General features: G+C 35.2%; 1 protein-coding gene across 1 annotated transcript; it reads left to right on the top strand.

Annotated features, from left to right (window-relative positions):
* Positions 1 to 174: 174 nt before the first annotated feature.
* ENKUR (enkurin, TRPC channel interacting protein) lies at positions 175 to 19,709 on the top strand. The gene is made up of 5 exons (XM_039877580.1): positions 175 to 739; positions 8,557 to 8,702; positions 12,514 to 12,737; positions 16,062 to 16,208; positions 19,287 to 19,709. Exons 1-5 carry the CDS (start codon positions 663 to 665, stop codon positions 19,458 to 19,460), a joined length of 768 nt encoding a protein of 255 aa, XP_039733514.1. The 5' UTR covers positions 175 to 662; the 3' UTR covers positions 19,461 to 19,709.
* The last annotated feature ends 1,103 nt before the right edge of the window (positions 19,710 to 20,812 follow it).

Genomic DNA, 20,812 nt, shown 5'->3' with positions numbered 1-20,812 from the left:
GCCCCGCAGCGGGCACGTGACTCTCGCCCAGCGCCCCACCTACCCGCGCCCTCCCGGCTCCTCGGGCTCCGCCCCGCCCCGCCCCGCTCTGGGAGTTTTTCTGCCGTCGGCGCGGCCTCGGCCCTCGCCCCGCCCCCGTTGGGACTGGGGCCTGCGCACAGGGGCCTGCGCGCAGGAGCCTAGTGGTGTGACGCGTGCCCTCCCCGTGCGTTTCTCCTGTGTCTGAGATTGTTTTTTTTCTCTTTATAGAGACAGAAAAGAGCAATGTTTTTAAGGGGACTCTGTTTTTCACACCATTACTTCCAAAGGCCCATACAAACAGTGGTTTTCATATTGAACTTTTCGCCTGAAGGAGCTGCGGAGAGGGAAGGCAGGAAACCTAGTTTGCAATGCTGCCTTCCACTTCCCCGTCGCCTAGTAACTATTTCTACGGCAACCGCGCCGTCAACGACGCTAAGCAACCCCAAGAGGAATACAAAGGGTATCTTCCCAAGAGAGGATCGCTAAGAAGAGGTCAAAGGAGAATTACGTGAAAGAGAGAAACGTTAGTTCCTTAAGACGGCAAGGGCGTAGGAAAGGGGAAACGGTGAAGAAAGGGACTGAGATAGTGGTATAGTGAGAAAAAAGAAAGTTGAGTAGTTTTTAGGAGTCATTTGGTGGCCATGGATCCAACATGCTCTTCTGAGAGCATTTATAACCTCATACCCAGTGACTGGAAGGAGCCTCCCCAGCCTCCTAGGTATGTGGGTAAGCCAAGATTATCTCTTGAAACAAGAATGGGAAAATAAATGTTCCATTTCAAGATTAACTAAGGATCCTATAACAACCTCTTAAAGAAGAGGTTGCAAAATCTAGATATTTAGCATCTTTAAATTTACAGAGAGGGCAATCCACGGCTGTGAGAGGGCCATTTTAGGCTAGTCTCCTGTAATACGGTGTGTTATTGTTTTACAATTTAATTGTTCATACATGATGTGGTATACAACATAGTGTTAAACTTCTTGTTGTAGAAAAGAGAAAAATCACAATTTATTATCCTGTGTAAGCATACTTGATATTTGGTTACAGGATTTCATTGTTTTATTTCTGACTACACTACTCCTTTCTAAAAGGATAGCATTTATATTTTTCCCCAAGATTATTATCAAAGATAAATTCATTTGTTTCTGAGCCTCAATTTTTTGATAAGTGAAACAAAATAGACTAGTTTCTAAGGTCTATTTCAGGTCTAATAGTTGCATGAAAGGAAAAGTGTAATAAAGTTAAAATTTTTGCATAGGTGTTAGGACCTCTTGAATTCCCCACATTTCAAAAAGCTCACCACAAAGTAAACATCTCAGTTACTCTCCTGTGTAGGGACTTAGAACTTTTTGAAATCTATGGGGAGAAAAGAAGGTAACTAGTAGAGAAAATCTCATTCTTCCTGTGACTGTCTTTCGCTATCTTTTACGTTTCTCTTTTTCCTGATGCAAGAGCACTACACTAAGGAAAAAAAAAACATGCACGGCACATAATTGGTTTTGGAATCACGAATAAATTTTCATTTGTTTTCTGATCTGTAAACTAAATGACCTAGACTTAGGTCCCTTTCAGATCTAATAGTCAGGTTTCTTTACTAATAATTACTTGAGGTGTATAACATCCTCAACAAGTGGGCCAATCCTCCCATTTTAAGCTTGAGTATCTTTGTTTTAAGCAGAGCGATACCTACATTGTTTTACATTAGCTTCTCAAAATCTAGTAGAGATTGGAAAGAAGAATTGCAAAGTCAGATATGATACAGTTGCAGAATTTATGAGGAGTTTTCAAATTAACTATTGCCGAATGGACTTTTGGTCCAAAATTCCTATATATTGTACAAGACAAAACTCCTCTGTAACTCACTAGTAGTTTGTATTTTCTATAGGATACAGAATTTGAATGATAAGGTATTTTATTAGGTGATCTGTTCATTGGTAAATTAAAAAGGTTTACTATGCATCTAAGTGATTTTTTTGTAGGAACAATCTTTATTAGTTTGGCAAGCCCTTATTATGTGTATAATATTGCCTTGCGGGAATGTCGGAGGGACAAGCCCAAACTCCTTGGTTTACTCTGAAACAAAGAGTAGGAAAAAGGAACTATGGTGAAGGGAATAGAAGGAAAGAAGATAATATTTGCATTTACTGGCTTAATGTGGGTTATTGCCTCTCATTTAGATTTCTACAGATTATAAAATATGTGGTATATTAGTACATCTATCTGACATTTCCCACATACCTAGTACCTAAAAATGTTGAAAATGAAGAAAATATATCAAAAAATTTCTTAAAATCAGTTGCAAGGGAAATTTGTAGATAAGTGAACTTTTGTGTTAGACTCATTTTTTAGAAGTTTATTCCATTCCAGAACAAGGTTCACTATCATAAGCATATTGTACATATATGTTGTAGTATGCGAATCTGTTTATTACATATCAGGAAAGTATGTCAGTCTATCTGTCTGTCTATTATAATAACCATTTACACACCATAACTTGACTTTTTAGAGAATAAGATGTTTCTGCTAGGATACAGGTAAAATCAAGTAAAAGATCAAACAGTATTTTATTTTTTAAATTTAAGCAAGGTGAATATCCAGTAACAATAAGAATAGCACTAATAAAAATAATGATAATTTGTGTGATGTATTAGTGTTTACAATGTGCCAGGCACTGCTCTATGTTTTACACGATCATTTTATTTTAGTCTCACAAGAACCCTATGAAATGAGTAGTATTGTCCCAGTTTTATAGAAGAGGAGGCTCAGGCCTAGAACATTGAGGCAGCCAGGATGAAGAAGAGCTAAGATTTAGATATAAGTCTGACACAAAAGCACATCACTTTAACCAGTTTGCACTCTGCCTTTTAACCTGAGTAAATAATTAAATCAAACCTGGCGAGTATCTTTGGCTTCAATTATATATGTATGTATATATGTCTTCAGATAATTTATCATGTATCAGATATTGTTTAGTATTTATTTATACATTACCACATTATAATACAATAAGGTATCTTTCAGTAAGGATATCAAAGCAAATAAAAAACAATGATAAAAAAGTAAGGTAATGCAACAAATGAGCATGAAATATCTTGCACATGAAAGGTGTGCTTTAAAATCTTGTTTGTTTGCTTGACATCTGATACAAATTTGACTCAATGCTATCTAGAAAGTGGGCAACCCACAAAGGAAGAAAGCTTCTTCCCAGGATCCTCTAAAGATCACTTACACTTTAGGTCACATTTTCCTTAAGACTAAAGCAAAGTGGTAGCTGAGAAGCACAAGTCTTCTTGGTGTGGAGCCAGAAATACACTTCCTCCACGGTTCATATAGAGGAAAGACAGTGTGTGTACTGTAATGAATAAAGATTTCAGCTGTACTTTTACACTGAGTTCCATAGGTCTGATATTGCTCTCATTATAGGCCAGTGGCCTCATGTCAAAACATAACTTAATGAAGCAGTTTTGGAGGCCTGAATATGATATGGTCTGGATATGCAACTATATTATTATATTGTTTAATTCGAGAATTGATTTTTCTGATCTCTAGAACAGCACTATCCAGTGAAATGTGAGCCACATATGTGATTTTTAATTTTTTTGATGGCTTAGGTGCATTTGATTGGTTTTCTCAACTTTTAAAAGGTAGAAAACAGGTAAAATTAATTTTAATGATATATTTTATTTAACCCAATATGTCAAAAATACTATGATTTCAGCATATAGTACTAGCCCCATTTGGCTCACTGTCCACATTTGGCTGGTAACCCCTGTATTGTCCAGCACAGATCTAAATGAATACATTAACTACATATCTTTTTGATAATCTACCATATTTATTATTTCTCTCAACAGCTTGCAATAGATACTGAGCAGCAATAAGATCAGAGTTACACTCAATGACACATACATGTGTTATCAATTAAGTGCAGAGCAGCATAGCTTTGGCAGCCAGCCAAGCTGGGAGGAGAATTGGCATCCATTTGTGGAAATTGACTTACCTGATATAGTCAGGAGGCTGAATTGAAGACTTTCACTTCACTGTGTTTAGGTGGGCTTAAGGTGTATCTATGTACATAGACAAAATTCTCTTCAAGAAATAATTAGGGGGACTTTCTAATACAGTCTAGGTCCCAAAGTTCTATACAATAGAGAAGCACTGAAATAATATGGGCCAGAAATTAAAAAAAAAAAAAAAATTGGTTAACCAGATTCCCATCTAACCTATTAGGAAAAAAAATCTCAAGCAAATGTTATCAAACTGTCCCAAATTTTGGTCACCACGTGCTCTTTAAGATAATCTGCTTTAAAAATGTATATCTAAAGACTGGACATGACCTATTATCTAGTGATTATTGGCAATAAAATTAATATAAGTATGGTATATTTATTGAACATGAAAATTTTAGGTTGAATAATTAATCTATAGCTGACAACTAATAGCAAGTAGAAAGTATGGCCAGTTGTCTAATAAAGTCATTTTTAGATCTTTATAATAAGACCACACCATCCAGAAAATGGAATAAAATGTAATTGTTGAAAAGAAAGTGTAAGCTTTACATATACTAATATGGAAAGATATCACATTATATTAAGTTTTAAAAATTAAGTTACAATTCATACGTAAATAGAAATACAGAAAACAGAATTTATTCTGGAAAATGGTTGAGGAGATGAAAGGAACTTAGATTTTTATTCATTTTTTAAATTGAGATACACTTGACATAATATTAGTTTTATTTTTATTTTTGTAATTTGGAAAAATAAAAATATACAGTATTCATATAGACTAGAATATCTTGTTTTCTATAACAGATAGATAAGCTTTGAGCTCACACAAAATAATGTATGGAATCACAAGACTGTAAATTAAAAAGAGGTGAGAGTATTCACACTCCTTTTCTACCCCCAAAGGAATATTTTATTAATTAAGAGATCATATCTGCCAATTCCAGCTTCCATGGGAATTATAAGGCATGGGTATGGATTGAACTTTATTTCCCGAAGGTACCTAAAGAGCTCATTCCATTTGGACCATAATTAATTCCTAGCCATTGAGTTCAAGATTGAGGAAAGGCCTCTAAAAGCAAGAAACCATTTAATTTTTCGTCAAACAAACTTATCCACATAAGTAAGAAGAGAATACAAGCTGTTAAAAGTGGTTTAGCTGAACTTCTGCTTCTAATCAAAAATGGAATTTACCCTCTCACCTTAAACAACTAAAACAACAGAAAAAAATAATAAAGCAATGATTTGCAGACACTGGACAACAAGCAGCACAGAGCAGTCATCCCTACGAGAAGGGAAACAAGCCCTGCAATTGCCTCAACATACTCCCTGGAGAGAATTCACAGGCAAAAGCCTAGGGAAAAGGAATTTAAACAAAACCCAGTAGTTTTCCTGAGTTAAGGAAACAGAGTTTAGAATTTGGGAGGTCAAGGCATGTAGAATTCATAGCACAGAGTATGGGAAAGGTGAGAACTGCAGGAGAGGGAGAGAGAGAAAGAGAGAAAGGAAAGGGAGCAGAGACAGACAGAGACAGACAGAAAGATGGAGAGATTGAAATATGCAGGAGGATTTCCCTGAAGTCTTTGGTTGACAGTGTTTTGACGAAACTACAGAGGCAGCAGAGCCAGGTAAAGTTCACATTCCCACGAGCCAGAGTGGAAACACCTCCTAAAGCACAGGGCATTGACTAATGCACTCATAAGTATATTGCTGTAGTAGAGCCAAGTTAGAACTAGATTAAAAGCTCTTCTGGACCCGGAAATAATGCATAACCGAGAGAAAAATCAGTCAATAAAAACAGACAAAGAATTGATGACATCAGTGAAAGAATTAGTAGACAAGGACATTAAAATCATTATTTTAAATATTCCCCCATGTGTTCAAAAACAGAGAGAAGGAAAACGTGAGCGAAATACAGAGAGAAATGGATTTTTAAAAAGACCTAAATCTAACTTGCAGACATAAAGCATACCATGTCTAAAACAAAAATAGAATACTAGATGGGAGCTAACACACTGAAGAAAATGTTATTGAATTTGAAGACATAGTAATAGAACAATACAAAATAAAGCAGAAAAAAAAAACTGAAAAGGAAAACAGAATCAGTGAGCTGTGAAGAACATCAAGAAGCCTAACATAAGTGTAATTAGAATCCCAGAAAGAGAAAAGAGGATGAGTAAACAAAAGAAACATTTGAAAAATGGCCAAAGTTTTGACAAAGTTAATGAAATTCCTAAATCTATAAATTCAAGAATTACAATGAAACTGAAGAAGAAGGAGAAAGAGAAAGAGAGAAGGGGGCAGAGGAGGAGGAGAAGAAGATTGACAGAAGACCACCACCATACCAAAGGCCATTACAATAAAGTTTCTTAAAAACAATAATAATTAAAAAAAATCTTTAAAACAGCCAAAGAGTGGAGAAAAAAATCCCATTGCATATAAAGAAAAAAAAGACAGCAAATATCTCATCAGAAACAATGGAAATCAGAAATTGAAAAGTTTTTAATGCACAAGAAAGGGTGCAAGTTGGAAATTTGGATTGACACAATGAAATAAAGAATACGGAAAATGGTAAATATATGTGTAAATATTAATTTTTCTTTTTAAATTTCTTTAAAATACAATTGGCTTTTAAAGGGAAAATCACAATGAATTATGGTTTTTATAGCACATATAGAAGTAAAATATATTACAATGTTAGGTCTAAGGTTGGGGGAGGAGTAAATGCAAGTATTCTTTTGTAAGGTTCTTATACCATATTTGAAATGATATTTGAATGTAGGCTATGGTAAGTTAAATATGTATACTGTAAACCTTAGAACTTCCACAAAATAAAACAAAATCCAAACAAAAACAACAGTAAGGCAGGATTTAAAAAAAAGAATAAATGTACAATGGGGTACGTAGAAAACAAACAGCAAGACGGAAAATTTAAACATGAACATATTTTTAAAATCACATTAAATGTGAATGGTCTAAACACACCAAGTAAAGGGGATTGTTAGAAAGGGTGAAAATTCAATGCTCTCTATGAGAAAACCCCTTTAAAAATAAAGGTGCGAGTTGGAAATTTGGATTGAATAAGTAAAAAGTTGAAGAATGAAAAAATACTACGTTACCAGAAATCAAAGGAATGCTGGAGAGGTTATATTCATATAAGACAGAAGAGATTTTAGAATACAGAATTTTTCAGGGATAAAAAGTATTTTATAATGATGAAATAGTCAGTTTTTCAAAAAGATATGATAATTCTAAATGCTGTACACCTACTAACAGTGTCAAAACATATGAAGCAAAAACTAATAGAAATAAAAGAAATAGAAGAATCCACAATTATGTCAGAGATTTCAATAATTAATAGAACACTTCAAAACAAGCAACCAGTCTGACCTAATCTTCATTTATAGAATGCACCAGCCAATCACAGCAAAGTACACTTCCTTTTCAAGTGTTTACAGAGCATTTACCAAGATAGACCATACTTTTTGCCTTAAAGCAAGTGTCAGAAAATTTAAGAGGATTGAAATCCTACAAAGTATATTCTCTAACCCCAATAGAAATTAATTAGAAATCAGAAAGACATCTGGCAAATCCCCAAATATTTGGAAACCAAAGAAAACACATCTAAGCAAACTCCTAAGTCAAAGAAAGTGTCAGAAAGGAATTTAAAAGGTATTTTCAGCTGAATGAAAATGAAAGCATTGTATGTCAAAATTTGTAGGATGCAGCTATAAAACAGTGCATAGAGGGAATTTTATAGCTTTAAATACTTCTATTGGAAAAGTATAAAGGTTAAAAGTCAAGTATCTAAATTTGCACCTTAAAAGGAAAAGGAAGAAGGGAAGGAAGGAAGGAAAGAAAGGAAGGAAGGAAAGAAGGAAGGAAGGAAGAAGGAAGGAAGGAAGGAAAGGGGAAGGAAGGAAGGAAGAAAGGAAGAAAGGAAGAAAGGAAAGGAAGAAAGGAAAGAAAGAAACCCAAAAGAGGAGAAATAGTAAAGATCAATGCAGAAATCACTGAAATGTAAAGTAGGTAAACAGTGGAGAAAATCAAGGAAAAGCTGGTTCTTTGAGAAGAGCGATAAAATTAATAACTCCCTAGCCAGACTAGCCAGATTAGACAAGAAGGGGGTATGGGGTAGGTGGGGGAGAGGGAGAGAGGGAAGGAGGGAAGGAAGGAGGGAGAGAATGGCCAAGAGAGAAAAGAAGGACACAAATTAACATCTATCAGGAAAGGGAGAGGTAAAATCAATGTTCGTGGTGTTTCTTTATTATCCTTTGAACAACCTATCGATGCTTAGGTTGTTCAAAGGATAATAAAGAAACACCACGAACATCTTTACTCAGCACTTCTTTCTTAGAGCAAAGCTTCCATCTAGCTTGCCTAAGCCTGATAGATAGGGCTCTGATAATTATGCTTTATGGCTATCTCCAAATTAATATAGACTTACATAAATTAGAAATGTATATCCTTTTTTAAACTTTAAATAATTTTACTAGAAATATAAATGCTATGTCTTTTTAAATTTTAGGTATGTGTCAATTTTTAAGACAGCTGTAAAAGAGGACATGCAAAAATTTAAAACTACAATGAAAACTATGGGACCGCCAAAAGTTGAAGTACCTTCTCCAAAGGATTTCCTGAAGAAACATTCAAAGGAAAAAACTTTACCACCCAGTAGGTTTTACCATTCTTTTTATATTAACAGTGTTAACTAAATTTAACTAAAATTATTTTATTGTCTATTAACATTAACTATTCACAGGTGATAACAACTTTACCTCATATTAAACAGGATTTGAAAGGCTAAAACAAAGTAGAAGTAGAGAATGTATAGAAAAAGAGAGTAGAGAATGCTAAATTGCCCTCAAAACAGACTTTCCTTTGGGTGGTGCAAGCATCTTGAACTACGCCTTGGACGATCCAATAAAGCCCCACCTGCAGCACCACATGCCTCACCATCTTAGTCCTTAGCCGTATGAATTCAATAACAACTATTATAAGAGTTCTAAACCCCAGTGGACAGGGGTCTTTTCTTCAAGAGATAAAAACTATAACCATTACTCCCAGTTGTTGAAGTGACTTCCAGGTTCACTTTAGGCTTAAGTGTGAGAGTTGAGTCTCAGTTTTCTAAGACCATTAGGATAGTAAGGAGTTGGCTGTAATGGAGAAGCCTTCATGAGAGAATGGTAGACAGTCAGTCCTTGGACATGCTACTTGTGCAGTCACAAGTGCTTCTACTTGTACTTAGGAGGATCCCATGCTTGATTTAATGCTCTGCTTTGTCATCTTGAAACTCTTAATAATTTTGAATCAAGGAGGCTCACATTTTCATTTTGTACTGGGCCTCACAAATTATGTAATTAATCTTAGAGTATACAGATATCGGGAAAGAAGGCTATTAGGAAAATGGAGAGTGGATGGAAAGGGATCTGTGACAGGTATGTGAGGAAGCAGCTTCCTCCCATCCTGGGGTTGTGTTCCATGATGTTTTAGGACAATAAGGAGAAGAAGGATGTGAACCTACGTCTTTGAAAAAGTTAGCCTTTTTTTGTCTTCTGGCATCAATCTCGAGCCCAGCTAGGATGTAGCTTTTGACAAAAGTGAAACTACTTCTCCCTATGTCCATATTTTATAGCCCACAACCCTCTCTCATAATTCATATGCCATGACAAAGGATGAAGGAATTATCAGGAAGGATGGAAGAAGTGTGTCTGAAAATACAACATTCACGCCCAAATTCATGTCTTCAAAAGTCTGTTTTGTATCTTCCTCAGGTGGAGTCTTGGTATTTTGTGACCCACAACCACCTGAGAACACAGGAAATCCTTAAAATGGAATTAGATTTCTTTCGGTGCCTCAGGGCCCAGGATATTACGCGGGTCCTCATGTACCTTCTCTAGGGTTAAACATGTCACCTAACACAACAACCACACTCTTTAAATCCAAAGTATCCACTACGGAAAAAGAGAAGAAGCCTGTATCTCCTCTTATTAACATCATAAGGCAAAACAAACACAAAATTTCATTGTCCTTAAGAATAATTAAGAAGTTCAGGGTGTTGCAAGAACTTTAAAAGGCCAGTCCAATGAGAGAAAGTTAAAAGTAATGTAGGCCAAGGCTGCTGCCAATCTCTTTTTGAATATTCTGCCATTTTGAACATAATAATTTTGAAGACAGTGATTCCCTAGACACACTGAAAAGTACTTAACAGATACATGAATATTTCTCTAAATTCAATTGATAGAACATCTGCATGACAACAAGACTGTTGACATTGCCATTTTGACATACCCTAAAAAAGACCAAACCAGTGGTTTTCAGGTTTATTATTACCACCAAATAATTTGTGAAGAGACGTCTTCACCGCGTTTTCCAAACCTCACACCCTAGCCAACCCCTACTCTAGGGATGAGAGAGAAGACAATGGTTAAATAAATATAACATAAGGGAAAGGCAGGGGTAGGCTTTAGGTACCGTTAGGTAGACAGCCAGAAACAATCAAGAGTTACAATTTACTCAATTTATTCACCTAAGAATGAATTATTAGTTTTTCTAAACAGTTTCCTCATTTTCTGAGAATTCAGTTTTATCTCTTATTCTGCACATTTCTAAAGCTATGGGTTCTGTTATAGTTACAGGAGTCATTTGCATGCACTTTCGATTCATAATGAAATTTGGCTTTTGAATATTTTCCGTATGAACACCTAGAGGATAGATACTTCTGGTTTTGTAGGCAATCAGATCATGCAAACCTTGTTTGGTTGAGTGTGTCTGGTAGAAGGAAGCTATTCGAGTTCCACCAATAAGGCCCTATTCTCTGCTCCAAGCTTCATAATAATTCCATAATTCAATTTCTAACAATGTTTATAACATATCAGTGATATGTTAAACAGGAAGAAGATATGAATTTTGGAGGTCAAAACCTCTAATAATTTCACATATAGTTCAACCAAATATATACATTATATTCTACATATTAAATTTTATTTTCCCCACTAATGTAAACTCCATGAGAACAGGGATTTTATCTCTTTTTACTATTGTGTATACGGTTTCTAGAGCATTAGTTGGGGACATAGTAATTACTCAACAAAAATATATTGTATGAATTAATGAATAAATGAATATTCAAAACTCTTTATGATGTTCTTGAAGATATAGAACTTGACATAACAAAGTATCACAGATGGGGGTAGCTTAAACAAATTTATTTTGTCATAATTCTAATGACTAGAGTCCAAGATGAAGATGTTGTCAGAGTTGGTGTCATTTTGAGGCCTCTCTCCTTGGCTTGTAGATGGCAGTCTTTTCCCTATCCCTTCACATGGTCTTCCTTCTGCATGTGTCTGTGTGTGTCTGTTCCTCCTCTTATAAGGATGTCAGTGATATTGGATTAGAGCCCACCTAATTACCTCATTTTAACTTTTAACTTACATACCTCTTTCAAGATCCTATATCCAAATACGGTGACATTCTGAGGTACTGGGGGTTAGGGCTTCAATATATGAATATTGGGAGAACACAATTCAGCTCATAACAAGAGGTTAATTCCGCCCATAGACTTTTAATAGTAAGTATTATTTTTTCTGATAATAAAAGTTATATACACTCATAAAAACTCCAACAATGCAGAAATGAATAAAGTCAAAACCCCTAGTAAGTGTGATAGGTAGGGTTAAGATATGAGTTAGGTTTTTCAAGAGTTGTTGCTTTCGGCTCTTAGAAATAAATCATAATTATTTTACATTTTAATATTTTTACAAATCATTTTGATATGCTGTATCAAAATAGATAAGTCAGAATGGTCAAGTTGAAGAGGCCAGTTTCACCTGCCTCTAATGTGGTTTAGAGAAATAAAATAAATTCTGAAGAGTAGTTATTTTAAGAGGCAAGATGCAATCATGGAGGAGTAAATAGTAAACTTTAATTATAGTGTAATGTTTTATTGTTAGGCTGCATGTTTTTTATACCTTACATGATTTTTATACCTTATAATAATAGTAGTTTTAGTGAAAAAAATCCATAGATTCTTGGACTTTCAATACTTCAAGTCTGATTTATTTACATTGTGATTTTATAATAACTTGCCTCTGAAGAAGCAATTATTAGTAATATTAATAATAGTATTCAGAAAAAAGTTTTAATATTTTTTTGAACTTTTTTTCCATTGGGAAAGCTGAACTTTGGTTTTTGAATATAAGAAAATATTTTCACAGTAGCTAGTGAAAATGTATTAGTTAGCCAGCATAGGATTTTAGTTACTTATCTTCTTCTCTTAGATTTTAATACTGTTCACTAACATGTTAATTGATTATGTTGCACTTAATTTTTTGCATTTATGACTACTGATTTTTTATCTTAAATATTTGAACATATTATTAATAAAACTTCAGTATAGTAGTGGTAAAATATCTAGATGTTATAAATAGCACTGCGTTGTAATATTTATAGTTTAATATTAACTAGAAAATGTTATGTTTAACAGAAAAAAAGTTTGATCGGAATGAGCCCAAAAAACCTTCTGTGCCACTGAGGACTGATCACCCAGTCATGGGAGTACAGAGTGAAAAAAATTTTATCCATACGAATGCAGCCGATGTCATTATGGGAGTGGCTAAAAAGCCTAAACCAATTTTCGTGGACAAGAGAACTGGAGACAAGCATGATCTGGAACCTTCAGGACTAGTTCCAAAATACATCAATAAAAAGGTAGCCTTGTGATAAACCTGTGAGCCACATAATCTACATATGGTCTTCATAACGATTGTCTGTATTATCATCACTAGTGCTCTCACTGGACAGCTTATCTAGATTGCCAGTTCTCATTTCCCTGACATCGGTGTTTGGTCCAAACGGAATGTGATGGAATGATAGGGAATTTGGAAGGAATGAATATCGTAGAGTTCAGTAGAGGAAAACTATAATTTTTTTTCTTAAATTTCAATTATTAATATATTTAATAATTATAACATTCTCTAAAAGGCGTTGATTTTAGCTGAGGTGGTCGTGTCTTTAAAAGCATAACCATTCCTATAAATCTAGAAGGAATAAGCTTTCAGAAGATCCTAATAAGATTTAGTCATTAGATTTCAGTGTCTTGGTAGCAGAATGAGAGAAATGAAGAGGAAAACAACTTTAGAGGCACGCGGGCCATCAGTGTAGGGTAACTAATTCTCATTATTATTGAATATATTTGTTTGTTTTTAGTTTGGAGTAAAGCAGACCTTGGAAGTGCTGTACAATAATCTCATCCTTTTGGGACCTTCTTTTCTATCTGAAAAGGTGCTTATCAGATAGGCATAGAATTTCATTGGGGAAAATTATAAAGCTTGGGTTGAGCAGTTTGAATAGAAGAGGTCTTTAAAGTTGAAAAAGCTTACCAAAAAAAACCTTATACAAAACCTATTTGTACTTATAGAGCATAAAAGTGCTCGAAACGCATAGTAAAATATGAGTGCAAAACCCCAGAGAAGAATAAAATATAATGATAAGGTTTGGCAAAAAAGAAAGGAAAGAAGGAAGGAAGAGAAAAAAAGGAAGAAATTGCAATAGTGTGTATGAGGGGCCTGCATTCACGTTGTCCAGTGATCTACCACGAGAAATCCAGTGCCCGTTAAAAATCTAAACAGGAACCTCAAGGCTGTTGTCAGAGAACACTGGTTATTCCCTCAGAAACTCTGTCACTCCATTGGCTGAGACAGCTTTGGAAGACTTTAGCAGGAGTCTACGAGTTGGCAGCACCTGCCAATAAAGTTATTCCACGCTTCTCTGATACTCCCTCCTTCTGTGGCTCTTGGAGGCTGCTCATAGCCCTTGTCCCAAAGGATGTGGAGAAACAGAAAATTCACTCTCTTGGCTCTTTAAAGCTATTTAAAGTCCATTATTTCTCCTCCATCATGTAAAACCCCTTCTCTTTCGACAGTCATGCCACCAACTGCCACACAGTCTGCCCTCCTCCTTCTGGCTGCCTTCTGTCTAGGCTGTCTACCTCCATACATTTTCTGCCTTGAACAGAAAACTGAACAACAAATCCATCGCAGAGACAGAAAAATTCTGTCTGTGCTTATTTACTGAGCCAAGCAAACACTCCACACCTGCTGTCCTCTTGGTGTTGCTGGCTAAGCAATCAGGACTCACAAAGGACTTACTCGACGTAGTTTCCACTTCTCAGAGTTAAGTTTTAAATAATATATTATTGGTAAACGAGATAGTAAGTCTTTTTAAGGGCAGTGTCATTTTTTAAAAGTGAGTTAACCTCATGTTTTAGTTTCAAATAAAATATTATATGCCCATTTTTCCCATGGAAAACAATTTGTGAAAGCAAACGGAAGGATGGATGATTGCCTGCAATATATTATAGTAGTATGACACCATTTCAAATTCTAATTCTGACACTCACTTAACTCTGTGATCCTTAACAAGTTGTTAGATTTATTACGGGGTTGCAGTGCGGATCAAATGATATACAAATATTAAGTACTTGACACAATACCTGGCACCTAATAAAAGTTCAATAAAATGTATATATTATAGCATATGCAATTATTAGTACAAATAGTAATGCATTAGCCCTCAATGATCCAGCACATGGGAATATTTGAGATCACCTAAGCTTTTACTCATTTGTAAGATAGTTCATTTTCCTAAAATGTATCACGTCATTCCATTTATTAAACAGAGTATGTCAAATACAATTTAATCTTATTGTGGCGACACAGACTCATCATTATGAACATCAGTAATTGTACTGAGCTGTAATGAAATGTTGACCTCTGTGTTTCCTGGAACGGATTGGACTGTGCTCTTAGAGTTTATTTATATAGTGCTTCACAACTTTCCAGAACACCTTTATAGCTAGGATTTCTATCATGTATTCAATCAGGATGGGTTAAGTTATGCTGTGGTAACAAATAACTCCCACATTTCAGTAACAAAAACCATCTAAGTTTTATGGTTTGCTTGTGCCACACGTCCACTGAGGGTTGTTGGAAGCTCTGCTTCTTGTTCTTATTCTATGTCCCAGGCAACCCAAAACATCTCTCATCCCTATACCATACAGAAAAAGAACATGGCAAGTAGTTCATTAGTTCTTAAGGGACAGAGGTCACTTCCACTCACATTAAGCAAGTCAGGTTAAATGGTTATCTCTTACTTCAAGGGGAGCAGGAAAGTGTTGCCTTAGCAATTACCCACAGGGAGAGGAACCAGAATATTTGTGAATAGTTTTAATGACTAATACCTCTCAACGGTTGTTTCCTCAGAAAGGTCTTTCCTTACCTCCTTATTTATCTAAAATAGCTCCTATTACTTTCTTTTCCTCATAAGGTGAGTTTCTCTCACCATAGAATGCCTTTCTTATTCACTAGTCTACCCAGCACCAAATACATTCTCAAATGATTTTTTGAAGAATAAACAAAGAATATTTCTGTTTCTCTACACATTGATATCACATGCATTCAGTATTATGAAAGAATCACATATGACTACTTCATTGTCAGTCCTTAAAAGTAGCCCAGGAGCCTAAAAATGTAATTTGCATTCTGAAAACAACCTTAGGGTACCAAGTCAATTCTATCTTAAAGCAGATGTGCTTAGTATCTTTTGAGTTTGTTTTTATAATGTCTTGGAACCATGTATCCTATTTTATTGAATAAGATCTTGCAAAAGAGGCCTCAAGATAGTCAAGATGTTTCAAGGTAAGTTAAAACACCTAAGAGAAATAAAGAAAATGGTTTTATTTAATCCTAGGGGTAAAGTAATGGCTGAGTCACCGGCCAAGAGCAGGCGCTGGAAACATTCAGAGGAGAGAAAAGAAGTGGCCACAATAACAACTCAGATGGTTTTAAAAGACCAGAATCAACTAGTTCCCGATGAGGAAAAAAGTTACTGAATTTTATCAGTTTATAGTGCTTTAAGCTTCGGCTTCAAGTCTGTACCATTTCCTTTTCTCCCAGTCATTGGTTGGTATGTACGTATATGTAAGAGAGCATTCAGGATATTGATTTGTTTTTTTTTCTGAAAAATCATTATAAGGATTATGGTATCACACCTGAATATATATGTAAGCGAAATGAGGACGTAAAGAAAGCCCAAGAGGAATATGATAAGTATATCCAGGAAAACCTCAGGAAAGCAGCTATGAAAAGGCTATCTGATGAAGAAAGGGAGGCAGTTCTACAGGTGAGTGTTCTGCAATTTCTATTCCTATGTTTAGAACACCTCTGAAAGGAAGGTCTGCCACCAACAATTATTTTATCAAAGCACTTTGATTTTGAAATTGGATCACCCTCTTTTGGTGGTGGTGACAACTACATGCAGCAAAGCTGACTCTTGGGAAAAACAGAAAGTTGTAATGTAGGGATTGTTGAATAATACTTTGTTTCCAATTTGGTGAGCTTGTAGGTTTTTTTTTTTTTCTTTTCCCCTGAAGTAGTGTTGTAAGGAAACTCACCTTCTCCTTCAATGAACATGCGTAAATAAAGCAAAAAAGCATTTTTATTTTCATTCTCATGTCCCTGAATTTTGCAAAAATATTATCCATAAATTAAATATTTTTCACTAGATGGAGCTCTAGAATAATTGAAACTGTCCCTAGCCCAACTCTTTTTTTTTTTTTTTTACTTTCCTATAAGCCAAATGAATTTTTGAATAAAACAGACCTAAATACATGTTTACATTGGAATGTTTAGCAAGACTTTTATCTGAAGCATTTAAAATATTGGGGGATGTGAGCAGGGATGCATTCATTTATTGACCATCTGCAGTGTTCCAGGCACTGTACCTGGAAGGTACACTGGGGGACACTGTAGTGAGCAAAACAGATGTAGTCCTTATCACGTAGCCGAAGAGGGACTAAAACTCACATCGACCAGTTCCCAGGCCAATGTTTTCCCACTGCATCATGTGTATAGGAAGTAACCGAAGGAAGCTCTGCCAGTCAGGGCTCCAGCAGGAAGTAGCAGGCACACACAGCTGGAATTCTGAAGAGAGTTGAAGGAACTGGTTATAGAAGTGAAGCAGGGCTAAGGGAACCCACGAGGAGCACAGAGGCAACCCAGGACTAAAGGCAGTGGAATCCGCCACCACCCAAGGCTTGACGGGCAGAGCAAGAAACAGTGTTACCACAGTCTGGACGATGGGCCACCTGACAGGTGTTGCAGTCACAGATGGATGAGCCAGAACTAGTGTCAGGTAATGTCAAGGGAGAGGAGGGAGAAATGCCCCAACCTCTCTCTCCTACTGGGGCCTTTTTTTTTGTTTTTTCTGGCTGAACTTAGGCAGAGGCTGAAGGACAAAAGATCCAGCATGTGAGGGTGGAGGTGTAACCCACAACAATCAACTCTACCACCACCGCACCCCACCCCACCCCTCATCACAGCGCAGGACAAGGAAGTGGAGAATGGATGGGGTGGAATGGGTGCAAAAGGAGCATGAAATTGCATGAAGGCACTGTATTGTGACTGCTTCTTCCCGTTTGAAGTTTTTCCAAGATTAATATTATTTCAGCATTAAAATAGAAGTGAGAAAAAAATAAGAAATAAAAATAAGGGAAAAATACCATGCTGCAATGAATACAAGATTTCTTTTTTAGATGAAACAACATAAATCTTAAAAACAACAAAGAGGCTATTTCAATATAATATGAAATGTTAGTTACATGTCGTTCTCATCCCTTGCTGCTGACTTTTATCCAAACATCATTGTCCACACTAGAAGGAAATGCAGAGACAGACCATAAGTAATATAGAAATGTCACCCAACTAGCTATGAAAAACCTTTGATATTTGAAAGTGTGTAAACACATAGATTTCCTCTCTGCAATAAGCATCCCTGTGGGGCACCTTGGAAATATTTCCTATTTCATAATGAAAGATGATGGAACAATAGAATTCCTTTGAGGACTTCTTTTTGGAATATATCTCATATACTATTCAGATATGTATGAGAATATATATTAGACTGTATCTTACATACTATTGACTGTATTAATCCATCCCCCTCTTAAAAATTTAACCTGGAAACTTCTTCTACCTTTTTCCTTTCCCAAATCCTTGATGTGGTCTTGCTCAAGTGTTCAAAATGTGTTGTCCTTGTTTGCAACCAACCTATTCTATACAATATGCCCAAGCCTATCTTTATTTTTACCTAAGCATGGAAATAAGTCCATAAAATTTTATTGTCCTTGAATGGTTTCTACAAGATTAAATTTATACTATGAGACTTTATTATGAAGGCATTATTATGTAAGACAGTTCTAATCTCTTAAACCTAAATGTATGGCCATAGTTTTCAAGGATCATGTTTTCAAGGCAATATTTTAAACGTACTTTCAGTTTTACTTTTTGTTTTGTGTAAATAAAATTATTTGTGCACCCATAAAAGAAAGCATTAATTTGTAAAATTTCATTGCATGAATTCAATTTATAGTTTAAGATCGTTTTGTCAGTGATGCCTCTAGTGCATTGTGTTAAGAAATGGTGACAGCGCAGAGATGAAAATAACCTTTACTGCTCCTAAGAGATCCCTAATTTTGAATTTGTTCGTTACTGAGAATATAAAAAATTAACTACATTATTGAATGAGCATGTATGTTATATTTAATGACATTTTGGTCTTTTCTAGAATGCATTAATAGGAAGTATTGATCCCTTGACTATATGGAGGAAGAATTCTAATATATCGAAGAGACATAAAAGATCATTTTATGTCATGTTAAACTGAATTTCAGCATTTTGTACAATTCCGTTTAGTCAGATATAAGAAAATATGGCCATGCAAGTCTTTTGATGTGATTTCTCTGTTGAAGAATGGGGATGATGGTTTAAAAATAAAAGTCTAAAGAAAAAAACCTAAAAATTTTATATGAAATAATTTCCTGTTCAAAAATCCTTTTTGCTTGGGGATATAAATTCTAAGTTGTTGCTTTTACCAAAGCATTTTCTATGAGCTTAGTTTCATAGTACTCATAACTCTGCATATGCATACTTGATGGTAAAAACAAGTACAGTAACATTAAAAACAGAGCAAATAAATACTCCCACTGGGAACTGGGCACAGAATCAGGACAGGGTTTGGCCTCTGTACAGTACATTTTGTTACTGCGGCCAAGTACTTGATAAATACATATCATTTTAAAAGTTATTTTCATCAGTTTTTTTTTTAAACCTATTTACATTCTCCACACCAGTATGGTTTTCTTTACCATTTACTTCACTTTTACAGTTTACATGCATATTCAGCTTTCTTTACCATTTGCAGGGGCTGAAAAAGAACTGGGAGGAGGTGCACAAGGAGTCCCAGTCCCTCTCGGTCTTCATCGATTCCATACCGAAGAAGATACGCAAGCAGAAGCTGGAAGAAGAAATGAAGCAACTGGAACACGACATTGGTGTCATTGAAAAGCACAAGATTATTTATATTGCCAATAAGTAACGATGGATTTTTAAAGTATGATAACTTTAATATAGGAAAACAAAGATGGAAAGCATACAAATGAAACTAGAAGTTTTTCAAAGAGGAAAATACTATGAAGAGAATAAAAATAGTTTTTACCACAATGCTTAGGCAATGTTTAAAGAATAATTGGATTTTTTTTACTTACACAAGAGAGAATAATTTTGTTAACCAGCGTCAGGCATTCCATGTATAAATCAATTAAAGTTTGATGTTATCTATTCCGGATCTGTAATGTAAGGCATTATTATTATGTGCTTGTTTCACAGAAACTTTCGATTCTAGGCCCCGAAAAATAAAGTCAGCACTCAGAACTTTACATTTTTCCACATTGCACGATACAAGGAGCACAACGTTAAAAACTGTTAAGTATTTTGAATTGGAGATAGTAGCATATGCTTCTTACTACACTAAAGTGTTTTCTACATATTGTTTCAGAGCTTCACAAACTTAACAGTGTATATTCTCTGGCAGCTTATCTCATTGGCAGCCATTCCCAACTATAAATATTTTCAATATTCATAATGCTATCTATCCCGAAAGGCTTATATTTGAAGGACGATAACATAAAATCAAGGAGACAACTTATAAAATGCATCATGGAGGGTGATTAAAGGGAATAGCCTCCTTTCTGGCATCCAACTTTTAAAAATTTTTGCTACTCTAGGTGCTTTATTCCATAATTCGCTGTATGAATTTCACTAAAATGGGATGTTCCATTTTCTTTCTATTCCTTCGAACCCAGGAACATGGGATAAGTTTCCATTTATTTTTGTCTTTAATTTCTTTCAGCAATGTTTTGGAATTTTCATTGTACAAGTCTTTCGCTTCTTTGGTTAAGTGAATTCCTAAGTATATTTGATGCTATTGTAAGTAGAATTGTTTTTGTAATTTTCTTTTTAGGTTGCTCGTTGTGAGTATATAGAAACGTATTAGTTCTAACACTTTTTGTGGAATCTTTAGAGTTTCCTACATGTAAGATCATATAATCCGCAAACAGAAAATTTTACTTCTTCCTTTACAGTTTGGATGCCTTTTATTTCTTTTTCTTACCTGGTTGCTCTGGCTAGAACTTCCAGTACTATGTTGAGTAGAAGTGATGAAAGTAGACATCCTTGCCATGTTTGACCTTAGAGGAAAAGTTTTCATTCAGTCTTTCACCATTGACTGTAATGTTTACTGTAGGCTTTAATATATGGCTTTTATTATGTTGAGATAATTTCTTTCTTTACTAGTTGGTTTTTTTTTTCATGTTTTTATCATGAAAAGGGTGTTGTAAACATCGATTTTTAAACTAAGAAATACCTTTTACCTGAATGATCAGTACATTC

The sequence above is a fragment of the Pteropus medius genome, unplaced genomic scaffold (assembly GCF_902729225.1).
Source record: "Pteropus medius unplaced genomic scaffold, Ma_sr-lr_union100, whole genome shotgun sequence".
NCBI lineage: Eukaryota > Metazoa > Chordata > Mammalia > Chiroptera > Pteropodidae > Pteropus > Pteropus medius.
The sequence above is the reverse complement of the archived record's forward strand: the minus strand, read 5'-3'. Positions and strand labels throughout refer to the sequence as shown.